This window comes from Cervus elaphus, chromosome 20, assembly GCF_910594005.1.
Source record: "Cervus elaphus chromosome 20, mCerEla1.1, whole genome shotgun sequence".
NCBI lineage: Eukaryota > Metazoa > Chordata > Mammalia > Artiodactyla > Cervidae > Cervus > Cervus elaphus.
The window spans coordinates 140,078,931-140,096,820 of NC_057834.1; the positions used below are offsets into that span (position 1 = coordinate 140,078,931).

At 61.0% G+C, this 17,890-nt stretch overlaps 1 protein-coding gene across 1 annotated transcript; it reads left to right on the forward strand.

Annotated features, from left to right (window-relative positions):
• Nucleotides 1–159: 159 nt before the first annotated feature.
• On the forward strand, nt 160–17,337 carry ATG4B (autophagy related 4B cysteine peptidase). Its single transcript, XM_043879061.1, has 13 exons — nt 160–504; nt 7,538–7,639; nt 7,769–7,840; nt 8,975–9,073; nt 9,453–9,554; nt 10,044–10,116; nt 10,643–10,722; nt 13,393–13,586; nt 13,835–13,913; nt 14,055–14,200; nt 15,122–15,178; nt 15,428–15,521; nt 16,185–17,337. The coding sequence occupies exons 1-13, from the start codon at nt 270–272 to the stop codon at nt 16,256–16,258; spliced, it is 1,407 nt and encodes a 468-aa protein (XP_043734996.1). The 5' UTR covers nt 160–269; the 3' UTR covers nt 16,259–17,337.
• The last annotated feature ends 553 nt before the right edge of the window (nt 17,338–17,890 follow it).

A 17,890-nucleotide genomic window follows, 5' to 3' on the forward strand; every position in this document is an offset into this window, starting at 1 on the left:
GCCGCCCGGCCCGGCTCTCGGCGCGCCCGAGGGCCCCGGCGCCAGGAGGGGCGCCGCCCGAGACGCGCGGGGCCAGGGGTGGGCGGGAGCGCCCCGAGCCTGCAGCGCCCGCCGGCGACATGGCGCCCGGGGCGCGTCCGTACGGCAAGATGGCTGCCCCGAAGGGCGCGTGCGCGCTGCCGGCCCACCGCCCGCCCCGGCGCCCTGCGGCTCTCTAGCGCCGGCCTCCGCGGCCGCGGCGAGTAGCCGCGGGAATCCCCGGGGGCGCGATGCAGGCCGCCAGGAGGCCGAGAGCCCGGGCCCGGGCCCCCACGGCGGGCGCGCCGTACGCCAAGATGGCGGTGGCGCCGCGGCCGTGCATCTTCGACCCCGTACTTCCGGCCCCGCCCGCGCCCGCGCCGCGCGACCTGGATTGGCCCGGGCGGCGGCCCGTCGCGTCGCGCTGCGGAGCCGTCGGAGCGACGCCGCGCTCAGTCGGCGGTCCTGGAGCGAAGATGGACGCAGGTGAGGGCCGGCGGTGAGTGGGGCCGCCGGGGAGGCCCTAGCCGAGCCGCGCGCCGGCGCCTGGGCTGGGGCCTCGCCGGCGCTGCACGGGCGCGGGCACGGGGCGGGGCGCGGTCCTGAGGCGGCGCGGGGCGCGGGCGGCGTCCGCGGGCGGCCGGTTAGGGTCTGACAGCCCAGTCAGGGTCGGCGTGTCTGGCGCCCCGGCGGCCGCTCTCGGGGGCCCGAGGGCGGCCGGGACGAGCAGGGGCGGCGCGGGGCGCGGGCGGGGGCGCCGGGAGGTGCTGCGGGGCAGGGGGAGCCGGTCTCTGACGCGGCGGCGGGAAGCTTTTGTCCCCCCCGCCCGGAGTTAAGAAGGGGAAACTTCAACTCTCACAAAGTACGTAGGTAGGCTGCAGGCGAACGACATACTTCAGTACTCACAACGCACGCATTTTTACTTCTTCAAATTCAGTAACCAATAAATGATCCCAGCGTTCCCCGTGATTGAAAGGACAGACTGACTCCGCCTCATCGTGTCTCAACTTTTTGGGAGCTTAACAGCAATGCAGAGTGTGCGGGGACTGGGTTGGGAGGGTGTGCGCGCATCCGTACATGTGTGTGTATCTGTGTGTGTGTGCTGTTTTCGTCTGTTTTCATTGTGTTTCTGCTGCGGAGGGGACACTTCTTTAATTTTTGCTGGCACGCTATTGGGGATCTTTGTCCAATATCCTTGAAAGCATTCTTACACCTCGAAAGGCTTTCTTTTTCCATCCCACAGCAGGGTTATTCCTTTTATAAAATCTGTAGGAAGTGATCTGTGTTAAGAACCCTCGCAACGGTACAGACTCTCCTCTGGCTTAATTCCCTCTGTCATCCTGGATGACTTTGTTTTTGCTTCATTTCTCTCTTCCTGGACAGCAGCTGCAATAGACATTTACTGGACTCTCAGTTTGGAAGCTGTGACATAGACCTTTATGGCCAATATTTCAGTGATTTGTGGCATCTTGGCAGTTCAATGTGTTAGGTAGGAGAAGGAGATGGTAGCCATGATTCCCAAAACGTGATGTTAACCAGATGTGTTGTGAAGCTGTTTAAAACAAAAAGGACTACGCCCCTGGGTGGGGGAAGGAATAGAATTATTTATTTACTAAGACCATCCCTTGAGAGACTCAGGGTAGAAAGCACGGTTTTGTGGTGGTCATCTTACCTTGAACATGGAAACTGTCATGTTCAAGTTAAGAGCATGATGGAACCTTCATGGGACCCTGATCCCTGCTTCAAAGCAGAGATGTTTGCATGTGAGGGCCTGTGCTGACGTCTGTGTCTCTAGGGTGTTGTAGATCAGTTTTCTTTCTGACCTGATGCTGTGCGTCCTTTGGGATCATTTAATGTCCAGCCTGCCCTGATTCCCGGAGTTCTCACAGGTTTTGCCTTCCTGGCCAAACGTTATGCAGTTCTCGTGGTTTTTACAGTCATCCGTTCAATAGCTGTGTTTATTACTGAGTGTGGGTTTGTTTCCGGCATTGTTCTAGATCTTGGGACTAGAGAAGTGAACGAAATAGATAAAAAGCATGTCCTGACTGACATGTTAGACGTGACACCCACGGTGTGGCTTGTGGGAGAGTGCTGTGGGCCAAGCAGGAGGGAGTTGGAATCACCAGGATGGCCTGGAAAGATCTTACCACAGAGGCAGCCAGTTTTGACCGGGACTCAAAAGCAGCGCAGGGGGAAGGGCATGTGGTCTGCTCCGGGAGTGACCAGTGGCCACGGTGCAGTGGGTGGGGGTGAGCGAACTGAAGGCAGGGTAGCGACAAGGTCTGGTCGTGGGCCTTGTTGGCTCGTGGGGCAGGCATGTGAGTGGAACGGGGCTGCTTTGGGGGCTTTTCCAAGGAGGAGTAACGTGACTCGCACTGGCTGCTCTGCTGCAGAGGAGCAGAAGGCCCGTCAGGAGGCCGCTGCGGTGAGCCAGGTGCCAACCTGGAGGGCTCGGTCCTCGTGGGGAGAGGGGTCGAAATCAGTGCCTCTGCAGGTCGGGGCAGGAGGGCTGTGGCGCTGGGAAGTGTGAGGGCCAGCCGTGCGTTGAGTGGCGTTTGAAATGCCACAGTCTGTGGCTTGAGCTGGGAAATGCAGGCGGGGAGACCTGGGGAGCTCCGCTTGCCCGGGAGATGTCAGGAGGAGGGTCTTGGACGGGGTGAGACTAAGGCACCTGCTAGACATCTGTGTATTGTCCAGGGAGCCTCGGGTCTGCAGGCCTGGAGCCGAGGGCGGAGGCCTGGGCTGGAGGTAGACGTGTGTGGGGCCGCTTTGGGCGAGGTCTCTACGGGCCTGAGTGGGAGGGGAGGCAGGGCTGGAGGCCCAGGGCTGCTGCCAGGCTGCGGGCTGCAGGCGGCAGGCAGACCCCAGGCCCGTCCTCAGAATGCGCTGTGGTTGGCACTGAGCTTGGCATGCTGTCGGCTCCTTGAGGACAGAGTTGGTGTCTTGTGCTTCATCTTTGGGCTTTGCCTGTGTCTGACAGGTGGTTGGTGATGGAAGAAGTGTAACTTGAGTTGCTGGTGATGCACATGGTCCTGTCCTGTGGGTGTTCCCGGGCTGCAGGGTTTGGGTATAATGGAAATCCGCATGTTGGTGTAACATGTAGGGGATGAGCAGGGCAGTCAGGCTCACTGGGGGCCGGCCGATGAGTTCGCTAAAGTGGCCTGGTGCCCCTGAAGTTCCAGCTTTCCTTCCCTTCCACTGATCTCCTTCCCTTCCTTCCTGTTTTCATTGAGAACTGCTGTTCAGTCGCTCATTCGTGTCCCACTCTCTGTGACCCCATGGACTGCATCAAGCCAGGCTTCCCTGTCCATCAGCACCTCCCGGAGCTTGCTCAGACTCATGTCCATCAAGTCAGTGATGCCATCCGACCATCTCATCCTCTGTCATCCCCTCTCCTGCCTTCAATCTTTCCCAACATCAGGGTCTTTTCTAATGAGTCAGCTCTTAGCATCAGGTGGCCAAAATATTGGAGCTTCAGCATCAGTCCTTCCAATGCCAGTATTTTCATATAAACTATTTGGGATTTAAAAAAAAAATAACAAGTTGCAAACTTGTTGTTTTAAACATAAGCATGTTCGTATGGAAGAAAAGAAGGGAACCCCTTCTTTTGGTTTTATTCTAAAAGTATACGTAACACGTATTTACAAAGTGTAACACGTATTTACAGAATATAATCTCTCAGAAATATACATGTTTTGGGAAAATGTCTTTGAAGTGTGGTACATTATACTAAGCTCTAAACAATTCTAATGGTGCATATTTTTTGTGCTTTTCCCTGGTTGAGTTATCATGTAATTGAGACTAAGTCATCTGGTTATGTTTATTGAGCACAGTTTGCTATTTTTCAATCATGTTAATAACATTAAATGGAAACATTTTAAAAATAGAATTGCCATTCTGTTAGTGGACTCTCTGCTTTCTCTTCCTGGTGTGATCAGGGACACCTTGGGGAGGAAGAGATGACTGGGTGGAAAAAAGTGTTTCTAAAAGCCTTCTTTCTCAAAGTGGATGGTGTGTGTCTTGCTTCTACTGTGTCCTCTTACTTCAAATCGGAGTCAGTACCCGAGCACCTGGAGACGGGCATTCTTTGGGAAGTCGGGCTCCTTTTAACTCAGGAGGCGCGTGAGCTCCATAGACGAGGATCCCGAGGTTCCCCTCGCTGGTCTGTGTTGTGAGACGAGGCCTCCTCCGGGTCGGGTGTGAAGACTGCTGGTCCTCAGCCGGTGGAGCTGGTCAGTCTGAGGGCGAGTCAGTGCAGGAGCTTCTGAGGATGGACTCCTCTTGTGGTTCGGTCTGTGTGAGGCTTAGTGACTGTGAACGTTCCTTTAAAAATGGGAAGGTATCAGAGTTTCTATTGAAGTCTTTGCTGACCTTGTGTTCTGCAGTGTTTTCTGTCCCACGGAAGCATGAAAACATATTTTGGCTAAATTAATACTGAAAATGAACAACAGTGGCGTTTGGTTTGGCGGAGGGAGAATTGAGTTTCCTCGGACACGCCTTACGGCCTGAACTCACGGGGAGGGGGCCAGAGGGTGCTGGCCCGGGCTGGGGTCCCGCGTCCCTGGCGCCAGCCTGCGTTCTCATCCCGTGGGCAGAGCTGGCCACTCGCCCTAGTTCCTGGGTGAAGAAACAGAGGCTCAGAATTGTGAGTCGTGTGTCAGCCAGCAGGTGGGTTCTTGGGGTTTCCAGCATCAGATCTCAATAGAAGGTCGAAGAGCAGAAGTGAGTGGAATTCGGAGGGGTCTGTCCTTCCTTCATTGCAGAGGCCGGGCCTCAGGTCAGGGGTGGTGGTGGGGGTGGCGGCTCGTGTCCCCCCCCCAGGCTGAGAAGCCCTTGGCTCTGGCACAGAGCCACAGGTCCGTGGACCTGTGCTGGCGCCGGTGGGCAGGCCCGTTCTCGGGGCCAGGGCTGGTCAGGTCACTTGGGTGACCTGGCTGATTCTGGAGGACATTGTCCCTGGGTGGGGGGGGTTGCAGCTTGGACTGTGGAGATGGGTGTGCTGCCCTCCCCGCGCCCCCCAGGGAGGATCAGGGTCTTGCTGCACGTGCTGATCCGTTTCTCTCTCTGGCTCCTGCTTTGCCAGTGAGTTAACTGGCATAGAGGAGGAGGGTGTGGGCTGCAGACCCCCGGGCGCTCCACAGGGCACAGAGAGGGGAGCCGGGCCCGGGGCGTCCTCGGCTGATGTGAGAGGAGCCATGACCTGTGCCTGGAAGGGTCCCGCCTCCAGGAGGAGCGGGAGGTGTGGGCGTGCCGGACCCCTGTCAGCTTCCTGCCCACGTGGTCCCTTCAGGAGCCTTGGGTGGTGAAGACTGTGAGGCTGCCAAGCCTGTAATGTTGTTAGTCACAGCGGGGGACTCGGTGATGTGTTAACAGGGAGGACACCTGTTTCCCCTTCCCTCTGAAGTTGGCTGTGTTGCCTGTAAAGTCGGCGCTTTACCCTGAGAGCCATGCCTGCTTCCTCGAGTGTGCCTTCTTGGGTGAGAACCCTCCCACTGCGGGCGGCTGCTGTCACTGGCGTTCAGAGCAGCCGTGTCTCCTTTTCTTGCTCATCTCACTGGAGGCTGGATGTCTCCAGAGCGTCCCAGGGCCCTCTGATGTGTGTGTGTGTCCCTTTGTCCCCGGAGCGCTTCAGGGCTCAGTAGGCAGGTCCACCTTGGGTTCTGGGCTGCAGTCCTGCAGGGTGAGTGTCACTGAGATCAGACAGGTTCTGTTGGCGCTGCACCCTTGGAGTCATCCTGGCGGGCCTGAGTCCACAGCTGTGTAAACCTCGAGGTCTGAGAAGGCCGTGCCCTCTGAAGATGTGGAGACGGCTCCCACGGGCAGAGACACAGATGTGTTCTCTCTTTGAGAAGACAGAACTGTAGCTCATTCCTGCTCGGTTTTTATAATCACATGCACAAACAGAGAACCCTATGTGGAAAGGGCTGGAGAGAAATTTGGAGGTTGACTTATTAATCCCTGATTGCAAGCCAGCCTGGCAGATGTGGGGGACGCACGGACGAGGCAGGCCCTCAGAGCAGGTGGCCTCGCCCCGGAAGCACAGGGCCCCCCTGAGCCCGTGGGGTTTCGGGCGATGGGCAGGAGACAGAGCTGGCTCCAGTGTGTGGTGTTGCGAGCGCTTTCTGCGCCCTGGGACTGCAGGTTGGCTGAGCAGCAGTGGAGCCATTTGGGGCAGGCAGGCCGCGTGCCTTTGTCCTTGACGTTGGTGATGCACGCTGACCTTGGAGCCCTTTGTCTGCGGACCTCTCGTGAGCCCCCCTCGGGAAGGTTCAGGGCTGCGTCCCAGCTGTGCTGCCCTTGCTGCAGGGCATCCTGTCACATGTTCTAGTGACGGGTGAGGAGCTTTCCCCACCCAGAGGCGCCCCCAGCTGTGAGGGCCCCACAGGGACCCATGCCCCTCTGCCCAGCTTTCCCGGGGCTGGGGGTGCGGGCTGGATGCTGTGAGGCGCCAGGACTCTGGACAAAGAAACGCATGCAGGGCCTGGCCCATCTGTGAGTCGGCACAGAAGGCTTCTGCAAGGAGGCACCAGGCTGCAGCTGATGCTTTATGTTTTGTGGCCTTTGGATTTTTATGTTTTGTTTTAGTAAATTGTTTTTGTTTACCAAAAAGTAGGGCTGTTACTGAAAAATAAAGCCAGGTGTGGGAGAAACTCATCTCATGTCTTTGATTTTCCGGAGAGCTGAGTGGAGTTGGCGGGTGGAGGGGATGGGGGCGCTGTTGGAGCTGGTGAGGCGGCAGCCGGGAGCGGGGTGCCTGGGGCGCCCCATGGGCGCGGCTGAGCTGCCGCATCGGGAACCCAGGGCAGAGGGAGGGTGTCTGCCGGGCTCTGGGCATCTCTGAAGCCACGCAGTGGGCGGCCCACAGGTGGACATGGCGTACGTGCAGCTCCGCAGGAAGTGGGGGTGCACCCCAGGCTCCAGGCCACTTGGCGCCCAGGCCCCGGGCTTCGCGCCGGTTTCCGGAGTGGCGCCCTGGCCCGCCGTGCCCTGCCGGACTGCTGCTCTGCCTTGCATGCCGTCCAGACTGGCCTCGCGTGCAGAGATGGAGGTCTGGGCCCATCTGTGTTTGTTGTTTCGATTCCAGTCTGAAACAGTTAGGGGCTTAAAGTGTTAGTCACTCAGTCATGTCCCACTCTTCGTGACTTTGAGGACTGTAGCCGCCAGGCGCCTCTGTCCGTGGATTGTCCAGGCAGGAACACTGGAGTGGGTAGCCATTCCCTTCTCCAGGGGATCGTCCTGGCCCAGGGATCAAACCCGCATCTCGGGCACTACAGGCGGCCCCTCTGCTGCGTGGGCCTGGGCCTGCTTCCCTCTCCCCCTGCAGTCCGCTGGGCGCTGGCTCTGCTGCCTGGAACCCTAGAGGCTGAGGAGGCGGGGGCGGGGCCGCCACCCGGAGCAGAGGCCCCGCCCCGCCCCGAACTCCACGGTGCACTCTCTGTGCAGAGACGCTGTGCGTGATCTCTGATCTCGTTTATAAAATCAGGAAACGGCCATCAGAGTGTGTCTTTGGTTTCCATAGCTACTCTGACCTACGACACGCTCCGATTCGCTGAGTTTGAGGATTTCCCTGAGACCTCGGAGCCCGTCTGGATCCTGGGGAAGAAGTACAGCGTCCTCACAGGTACAGCCCCGCCGAGCTGCCCTGCTCTCCTGCAGAGAGTGGCGTGCTGGTGAGTTGTCTGTGACTTCCCGAGACACAGGCCCTGGACGCTTACCGCTGTGTGTGCGTGCTCCTCCTCTCACCCTCTAGAAAAGGACGCAATCTTGGCTGATGTGACGTCGAGACTCTGGTTTACGTACAGAAAGAACTTCCCGGCCATTGGTAAGTACTGCCTGCTACAGCCTGTGGTTCAAGCGGATCTCAGCATGTCGGGGGCTTGTCCCTGGAGCCACCCTCGGGCAGCCCTAGCTACGGACGCGGCGAGGTCTGCGCCTGCTGGTTGCAGAGCGCAATCGCAGCCCAGTGCCCCTGGTCCTGTTGCGCCGGTGATGCTTCTGACAGTGAGCCACACTTGCTCACTGGGGCCGGGGCAATGAGCCACACCCGGCGTTGACAGTGCAGAGCGGAACGCAGCAGGAAGTGCATGGCCCCTCTCAGTGCTGAGGCCGCCTCTGCTCCCGGAGGCCCTGTGCCTACACGCTGGGCCCGGGTTGGAGCTGGGAAGCCCTGCTCGCACCCCTGAGCTGTCCCTGTGGGTCCTGCTCTTGGTTCTGGGCCCTGAAGAGCAAGCTTCTCTCTAGCCAGGGCTCCTCACTGTGGCCCTGGCGGTGGGCCTGGCCGCCCCCTGTTGGAGAGCCGGGGCCCGAGGCTGGGACCAGGAGGCGGTCGGTCTCCTTCAGACCCTCCTCAGGGGGCTGCTGTCTGTCTGCGGAGCTCGGGAGCCGGGGGCACCTGCCTGCCCCAGGGCCGCATCCCGTGGCGGGCTTGTCAGATACCTCAGGCGCTCTCTCGCTCCTGCTGGGCCCCAGATGGGGCTGAAGCCGCTGGGCGGGCGACGCTGTCCGTAGGTCTGCTCTCTGAACCCCCGGGCAGGGCGGCTGGTGGCAGCCTGCGGCTGTCAGGGCGGAGCTCAGCGGCTCTCCCCTCCTTGGTCTGTGCTGCTGTCTGTCCAGCAAGACTGCTGTGCAGGGCGGGGCGACCCGTGTGCTGCCGAGGCCGCGCCTGCAGGCGCTCTGCCGCTCTGCGCCCGCTGTGCACCTGCGAGCCCCGCCGCCTCTGCCTCGGGCCTGTTGCACACCTGGGACACCGGCGCCCACTCTCTGCTTCACTCGTGGGGCTGAGGTCTCTTCACGTGTGTCAGACGTTCTGTTTCTCTGTGACTTGTTCACACATCGGCCCTGACGAGGGGATCGTGAAGTCATTTCCCTCGGCGTGAGCGGGTCATCAGCGCAGAGTGAGCCGCGCAGGGCTGGACCTGGGTCTGACGGCACGCGCCTCTCTCGCCCTCCACGGCAGGGGGCACTGGCCCCACCTCGGACACGGGCTGGGGCTGCATGCTGAGGTGCGGACAGATGATCTTCGCCCAAGCCTTGGTGTGTCGGCACCTGGGCCGCGGTGAGTCTCCGCGGGGTCAGTTGCGTTCTCGGGGGGCAAGGACGGTGGGGGGAGGACATCACAGTCACACTCTTGGGGTTTCGGGATTTCTTTGTAACAGCCTCGAGGTTTTCATTGATTAAAAAAGTGGCTCTGAAGACGCTCATAAGCGTTTGTGTTTCAGAAGTGATTTTTAAACCACCAAACCATTTTTTACTTCTGTGTGGATCTGCTTTGATGTGTCGGCATGTGTATATTTGAAGTCCTGAGGAACTTGGTTCTTCCACTTGGGGAGTTTCTCAGGAAGTTTGGGCGCCACGTATGTTTTGAGCGCTTTATAACGATGATGGCTTTTCGCTTGCATTTGGTGAAACTGAACTTGCGTGTTTGTCTCCCGTAGACTGGAGGTGGACGCAGCGGAAGAGGCAGCCAGACAGCTACTCCAGCGTCCTGCAGGCATTCCTGGACAGGAAGGACAGCTGCTACTCCATCCACCAGATAGGTGGGGGGTTGCGGCTCGTCGGGTGTGGGCCTCGAGGGCGCCCCTGTGGTGAGAGGCGGGGATCTGCCCGCGCTGACGTGCTGTCAGCCTGGCGTTGGTGAACAGCAGCTTGCAGGCCTCGCGGGCTGCTCCTTGGCGCCCCACCGTGGCGGCACTGCCTGTGTAGATGCCCCGCTGTCAGCCAGCTCGTCTTGTCCTGTTTCCACCCTGGGGGGGGCACGGGCGGAGCTCTGTGCTCACCCATCTGCATGCCGCCCCGCCTCAGCCCGCTCCCCCAGTGGGGCTAGGGTGGGGCCTGCGGGGGTGCAACTTGAAGAGAACGGGTTCCTGCGGGCGGCGGTGGCCGCGTTCTGGCGCCAGTCAGGAGCTCCTGTGAGGCAGGCCTCCCAGCCAGTGTCCGGGGCCACGCCAGGCGGGGTCTCGTCCTGGGGCTGGGCGGAGTTGGGGACGCCGGGGGTGAGGCTCGCCAACCAGCTCTGTCTCTTGCAGCACAAATGGGAGTCGGCGAGGGCAAGTCCATCGGCCAGTGGTATGGGCCCAACACCGTCGCCCAAGTCCTCAAGTATGTGCCTGGGGCGCTCAGACTCACCCGGGTCTCTGCTGTTGAAGGGAATGAGGGGCCTTTTACTCTCTCGGGGTCCTTTGCAGGACCCTTAGGAGGCTCCTTAGAGGTCACTGTGCCGAGTGGTCTCAGGACTCAGAATCTGTGAGGATTTAGTGAGGATGGATTCCTTCATCCCAGAGTGCCCCCTGGGCCCTGGGAACCCCTGCAGAGCCCTCAGTTCAAATAGAGCCCCTTCCTCTCAGACAGTAATTTCTCGGCCACAGGCGCCCACCCAGCACAGTGCCTCCCTCTGTGCTGTCAGCTCAGCGTGTCGGGGGGCGAGGGTTGGGGTGACTAGGGGTGGCCGGGCTGCCTCAGGCTGGGTGAGACCTGGCCTTGGCTTCTGACTCTTGCCCGTGTGCTGGCCTGATGGGGAGGAGATCCCTGAAGGGCTCCTCGCAGGACCTCCCCTGGGCAGCGGTGGCGGGCAGCAGCCATGCGTCTGGAGCCGGCAGGCTCATCGGGCTGTCCCCGCTTCCCGTAGGAAACTGGCTGTCTTTGACACCTGGAGCGCCCTGGCTGTGCATGTGGCGATGGACAACACGGTGGTGATGGCGGACATCAGTAAGTGAGCGGGCTCCGGGCTGAGGGCCCGACGGCGCCAGCCAGGCAGGGTGGGAGGGCGCTGGGGGCCCTGCTTCTGGTCTCGGGTGGAATCATCAGTGCCTGTGCGCTGGGCCTGTGTGCTCTCCGATGCCCCACGAGGAATGCCACCGCGTCTTCCTGGCTCCCAGACGCTGCCAGAGGTTTAGAGTTTGGAGGAGGACCCGGATTCACGAGGTCTGGAGGCAAAGACGTGGCCTAATTGTCGTCACTGACAGAAAAGCAGAGAGTTCAGACACGCTGACAGTGTGAACCGGGCTGGAACCCACAGGTGGGGGCCTGGTGTCACCAAGACCACCCCCCCCCCCCCACTCACAGGGTGCAGCATGGGGCGGGCCGCCTGGGGGGCGCAAGCCGCTCCTGTCTCAGGCCAGGCGTGGGCAGACCCCGGGCCAGCAGGAAGGTGTCCTTGTCACAGAAGAATCTCAGTCAGCAGAGCAGAACTCAGGTAAAGTTGAGAGACAGTGCAGCAGGTCGGATATGTCCACAGAGCAGTTCTATAAACTGATGCGGAGCAGGTGGGGAAAAGGACAGGATCTTAATTACCTAGAAATGTCAAGCTTTCTGTCTCAGCTTTTGGGTCAAAAAGTCAAGCTTAAAGATTACATGTCAGAAGCTGACATGTACTAAACTCAGGGAAAAGCATATACCTTTAATACTGGTGATGACGTAGTAAAAGTGACAGGGAATGAAGTATTGCTCAAGAGCCTAGGAAAGGACCAATAAAAGTGATGGAAGGAACTTCAGAAGAATGGCATCAACAAAGAGAAATGCAGAGATTAATGATTTAAAAGGAGATATGTAGAACCACTACCTTCTAGAGCTGGTTCTTTGCAACAATGTGCACATCACCAGCAACTGCATCCGGGGTGAGGAGAAGCCCCGAAATCTGTGTCTGGAAATTAGGGGAGAGCTGGACGCTGACCCCTGTGCATGGGTTTCCCTGGCCCAGCAGTTCTGTGGCACCCGCTGGGCGTGCTGCAGTTCAGCTCAGTTCTGAGCCCGTCTACAAGCCTGCAGGGGGCATCACACCCGCAGGACCACCTGACACCCACCCCCACCCCCCCAACTGAAGACCCCAGGGCAAGTCCAGGTGGTCGCCCATGCTTCCGACAGACTGGTTGGAGGCTCCATGACCCTGCCCTTGGCTCTGTGACCTTGCTGGAGCGGCTGGGAGACTGAGGAGCACTTCACTCACGAGAGCACGGGGTACCCAGGGACAGGACTCAGAGGTGGCCGATGGGAGAGACGCTCGAAGTCCTTTCAGCGTTTATGGGGGTGGCACTGACAGGCCCGAGGGACCGGGTCACCATCCGCTGGCGACTGAACTCCAGCGCTCCCCTCCCTGGAGCGGCGTGGAGGGGTGCCTGCATCCAGCCCCTCCCTCAGGGCTCTCCAGAGCCCCCAGTGACAAATGGGGACGGCTCCACGGTGCTCCTCACTCAGGAAAGTCCGAGGGTTTGGGGGCACCCACTCAGGACACACCCCTGGCCCCTTCCGATTAGCGATGGACTCAGGGTGTTTGATGGGCTCTGAGGAGTCACAGAGTGAGCCCTGACCCTCCACTGCGCACATACCTACCTTGGGTGTCTGTCAGCGCTCTTTGAGTAAGTAGATTCATGGATCTTTTTTTTTTTTTAAATTCAAGGTGTTTCCCCTTAGGGTCGTGACTCACTGTCCCAGACTCGGCTGGCTCCTTGCCAGTATTCAGGCGTGTGTGTTGTTGTAACCCCTCTTTCCTGGCATTCTCTCTCTTGTCCCGTTGGTTGGGAAGGGTGTCCAGGAACCACGGCTGGGGGCCTGGGGTGCTTGTGGCTGCTGGAGGGTCTCCTACACTGAACTCGGGAGTAAACCTGCTCCCTGAGGGACTGGAGGGTGTGTTTAGACAGAAGAAAAAGAGAGCAGAACCGTTCCCACTTGATGCTGTCCATGCTGAGGGGGCTTCGGGCCGGTGGTCAGTGCTGTGTCCACCCGGCTGGGGGCTCCACGGGGCTTGTTTTACCATTGCTTCCCAGGGGCACACAAGTGCCCTCTTGCCTCACTGTGTGTATGCTGTCAGTTCAGTTCAGTCGCTCAGTCTGTCCCACTCTTTGCTTCCCCATGAATCGCAGCACGCCAGGCCTCCCTGTCCATCACCAAATCCTGGAGTTTACTCAGACTCATGCACATCGAGTCGGTGATGCCATCCAGCCATCTCATCCTCTGTCATCCCCTTCTCCTCATGCCCCCAATCCCTCCCAGCATCAGGGTCTTTTCCAACGAGTCAGCTCTTCACATGAGGTGGCCAAAGTATTGGAGGTTCAGCTTCAGCATCAGTCCTTCCAATGAACACCCAGGACTGATCTCCTTTAGGATGGACTGGTTGGATCCCCTTGCAGTCCAAGGGACTCTCAAGGGTCTTCTCCAACACCACAGTTCAAAAGCTGTATGCTGTAGTTGACAATGAAAGCTTGAAGTTGGATACACGCAGAAAAGCTGCGCTGTGTCTTCCCTGTCGTGGCAGGTTTGTCTTAGGCTCAGTTCCCAAGTCTGAGTTGTGCTTGATGCGCTGGACTGTTCACAGCTGTGTCTGCGGTGGCGGACTCGCGGCTCCTCCTGTTCAGCCCCTGAGAACGCGTCTGCCTCTTTCAGGGAGGTTGTGCAGGAGCGGCCTTCCCTGTGCTGGGGCCGAGGCCTTCCCCGCAGACTCCGAGCGGCACTGCAACGGCTTCCCGGCTGGGGCCGAGGACGGCGGGCGCGCGGTGCCCTGGAGGCCCTTGGTGCTGCTCATCCCGCTGCGCCTGGGGCTGGCGGACGTCAACGCGGCCTACGCGGGCACGCTCAAGGTGGGTCTGTGCCGGCCCCTCCCCTCTGCCCCCGGGTCGTGCCGGCTCCTCCCCACAGCTGCCCGCCCAGCCCGTGGCTGGGTCGACCCCGTGTGCACCTGCGAGGTGCCCCGCCATCCCCTTCTCCCCGCCTGGGGCTCCCCCAAAGGACCTGCCGCCTCAGGGTCGGGAGCCCTGCTCTGTGAGGGTGTGCTGGCAGCCGGCGGGGGCGGGGAGGAGCCCCTGCTCACACCCCCGCCTCCCCGTAGCACTGCTTCCGGATGCCCCAGTCCCTGGGCGTGATCGGGGGGAAGCCCAACAGTGCCCACTACTTCATCGGCTACGTTGGTGAGTGGGGTTGAAGGAAGCGGGTGGTCTTCAGGGTGTCCCCCAACCCCGGACACGAAGCCTCCTCCGCCAGTCCGACGTGGCTTTGGGGGCTGAGATGGGGCCGCCCTGCCCTCACTGACCCGCCCACCCCCCATCCAGGGGATGAGCTCATCTACCTGGACCCCCACACCACGCAGCCGGCCGTCGCGACCGCTGACCACTGCCCGGTCCCGGATGAGAGCTTCCATTGCCAGCACCCGCCCGGCAGGATGAGCATCGCGGAGCTCGACCCGTCCATCGCCGTGGTGCGTCCCCGGCATCCCGGAGTCACCGCTGTCCTGCTGCTGCTCTCGGAGGGAGGGCCCCCGCTCCCATAATTTCAGAGTCGTGCGCTTACCGTGATCCAGAAGCGCAAGGAGCGGCCCCGGCCCCGCCCCCTGCCTCGGCCCCCTCCCCCGGGCTCCCGCCCTGCGAGCTTCGTGCTCTGTGCTCTCCTTTCTGAGCTGCTGTGTCTGCCGGGTGTCCTTTAAGAATGCACCTCCCCGCTCATGCTCTTCTGACAGCAAGACGGGAAGGGTTGGTTCGGCTCAGAGTACATTTACGGGAGGCCAGGGACCGCTGGAAATCAGAAGAACCTACGGGTCACCGGAGCCGTGGACATGAGGCATTTGGTCCTGAGAAGGGGCGACCCCAAACGCACTGCCTGTGGGTCTGGGTTACTCCCAGAGTCCCGTGGCCCCCGGGAGGGCGTCAGTGGTGGTCTTGCAGGAGCCCGCCTGTGAGCTCCTCAGAATGAGGCGGGGTCTGAGGCTGGCGGCAGGGATGCCGGCGGGTGGCCAGCCCTCGGGGCCGGGGCGGCTCGTGGGACACAGGCCTCCGTCTTTCCTGTCCTCACCCCGGCCCGCGTGGTGCCCGGGCGCCTCTCCTCGGCTCCTGCTCCCATCTCTCTCTTGGCGGGCTGAGCGCTCCCAGTCCCCTCAAGACCCTGGCGCTCCGAGCAGGGACTCCGAGGGGGGGGGTTCCCCGCATCCCTTCAGGAGGGCCAGGCCAAGGGCGTGGCGGGAGCCGGCTCCTGCTGTGCCCGGGCATCGTTGTGACCAGGCCCTTCTCGGTCCGTCTGGGCGGAGGTGGGCCTGGGCACTGCGGCCAGACAGCAAGGCGGCCCGGTGTGTCCAGGGTGCATGTGAGGGCCGGGCAACCCCACTTACGGCGAGTGTTGGTTGCAGGGGTTCTTTTGTAAGACCGAGGATGACTTTAACGACTGGTGTCAGCAAGTGAGAAAGGTTGGTGGTGGCTCCCGTCTCGTGGGATGGGGGGGGTGGAGGCTGGCCGGGGGTGGGGTCCAAGCCCCATGCTCAGCGGGCCTGCCCTGCACTGGGCTGCGCTTGCTTCGCCTGCCTGGGAACGCCCGGCCATCCTTGCTGTGGTCGCAGACCCCCTGGGATTCCCAGTAGTCCTGGGGTCGCCCGGGAAGGCTGCCCGGCCCGGTGTGTCCTGCCTCTGCCGTGGCCTGACGCGCAGTCTGCTGACAGCTGTCCCTGCTGGGAGGCGCCCTGCCCATGTTTGAGCTGGTGGAGCAGCAGCCTTCCCACCTGGCCTGTCCTGACGTCCTCAACTTGTCCTTAGGTGAGTCCAGACGCCCAGGGTCTCAGGCCGGGGTGCAGTCTGCGTGATGCCCTGGCCTCCCCAGGGCCTGTTCTGCTGACCTGTGGCCTTTCACGTTGGCCTGAGCCCCGTGTGCAGCTCCCTGGGGCTTTGTGAGGGGCCCCGGGGGGCACACCATGGGAGCCTGCTTCATGCCGCCCCAGGCTCCTGGGAGCTGGGACATGTTAGGCCTTCTGCAGCAAAGCAGCCGCCGGGGCTTGGTACCCGTGGCCCCGTGGTTCTAGGGGCACCTTCCCAGTGTGAGTGGAGCTCGTGGAGAGGGTACCTGCGGTGGGGCCAGGGTGCCCGCGCCACTGGGTACAGATGCCCACTAGGCCTGGGTGGTGCTGCTGAGCACCCTTCTGTGGGGTCCCTTGTCCCTGAGTCTCAGGGCTGGGCTCTGCTGCCTGTTCGGACACCTCCAGGAGCAGGGTGCCCCAGCTGGGTAGTCCCAGATACCCCACCCCCGTCTGCATCCAGGCCGCCCTGACAGTCGGGCACTCGGCAGGACATGCTCCTTGCAGGGCACGCGGGTGGGATGCGGGGTGAAGCCTGTGTGCCCTTGGGCACTTGACCCTCGACCCCACCCCCCAGACTAAGTGACCCACGCCTGCGTCTGCCGAGGTTTTGTCTCGTTTTTTCTAGATTCTTCTGATGCGGAGCGACTGGAAAGATTCTTTGACTCAGAAGATGAAGACTTTGAGATCCTGTCCCTCTGAGAGTCCTGCAGGTGGGGACGGTCTCACTGGCCCTCCAGGGGCGCTTGGCCGCCGCGTCTCGTCCACCCGCTGCCCGCCGCCCAGCGCCCCAGCCCAGCCGCCTCCGCCTGACTGAGGCCCTGGGTGCGCACTCCTGCCGCACTGCCAGCCCTGCCCGGCGCCCTGCGCCCTCCTGGCCTTGCCGCTCACCTTGAAATTAAAGCCCTGTCTGAAGCTCCGTGATGGACATGGCTGCTGCTGGGCATGTCCCAAGACAGGCTCCGAAGACGCAGTCTGCAGGGCGCCGTGGGAGAAGGGGCCAAGGACCTCGGCGGGGCGTCCCGCATTGGGAGGAGAGGCGTGGGTGGGGGCGGGCAGTCAGGTCCAAAGATGTTGCTGTGCGTGGTGCCAGACGGCAGTGCCGCCTGCCCGGAGCCCCGGGGCGGCTGCGGGCCGCGCACTGCTGCTTGCTTGTCTCGCCCGCTTCCCCCAGGGTAGGGGACTTGGGCAGCTCGACGCCCCTGGAGCAGCCCCCTGCCTCACCCCTCCTCAGGGCCTCCCTCTTGGCCAGCATGGCTTCAGATGGTTTGGGGCCTGAGGGTCAAGCCTTCCACGTGGCGTGAGGTGGGCGTGCCGCTCCTCATGGCAGGAGCACACCTAGACCTGCTCACGCTGACCCGGGGCCACCTGCCACCTCTCAGCCTGCGTTCAGGCCCCACCGACGGCCTGTGTCCCACCAGGAAGCGCAGGCTGGCTGGGAGCTCGGGTGGGGGCGGCCCCCCTCCCAGGAGCCCCACCCATCCCCCACCCAGGGGGCATCGGGCACCCTGCCCCCTGGGTGTTGTCGACCTAACTTATTTCATCTCCCTTTTTGTCTCCTCCCCTCTGCTCCGTCCCTCAGGCAGAGCTGGGGGTCTCCGTTTCCCCTGCTACTGGCGCATGGGGTCTTCTCTGCTCCTGCTGGCAGCAGGGGCACCAGGGGGAACCACCGACCAGAGGGGACTGTCTCGTGTGTTGGGAAAGGCTTACTGAAGAGTGTTCACTCTTAGTCGTATAGTTCGCGGTTCTTTACTGCAAATAATAACAGTTTCAATAGAAAACAGAATTTGTGTCTTGATTTTCCTGGAGCTGTCATGGTGAGAACAAGAAGGGTGGTATTTTCTGTTTGAAAGAACCCTCGCGAAGGACCTGGTGGACACGCATGACAAGCTCGTGGCTCCCAGGCCCGGGCACATGGCGCCCCCTGCACGGACCGCTCTGCAACGTGTGCTGCTCCTCACTTTGTGTTCTGCTGTCCAGTCGCTCAGTTGTGTCCGACCGTGACTGCAGCACGCCAGGCTTCCCTGCCTTTCACCATCTCCTAGTTTCTTCGGATTCACATCCATCGAGTCAGTGATGCCATCCAACCATCTCATTCTCTGTGCCCCTCTTCTCCTCCTGCCTTCAATCTTTCCCAGCATCAGGGTCTTTGTTCCAGTGTTAGCTCTTTGCATTAGTGGCCAAAGTATTGGAGATTCAGCTTCAGCATCAGTCCTTCCAGTGAACACCCAGGACTGATCTCCTTTGGGATGGACTGGTTGGATCTCGAGTCTTCTCCAACACCACAATTTGAAAGCATCAGTTCTTCAGCTCTCGGCCTTCTTGATGGGCCTA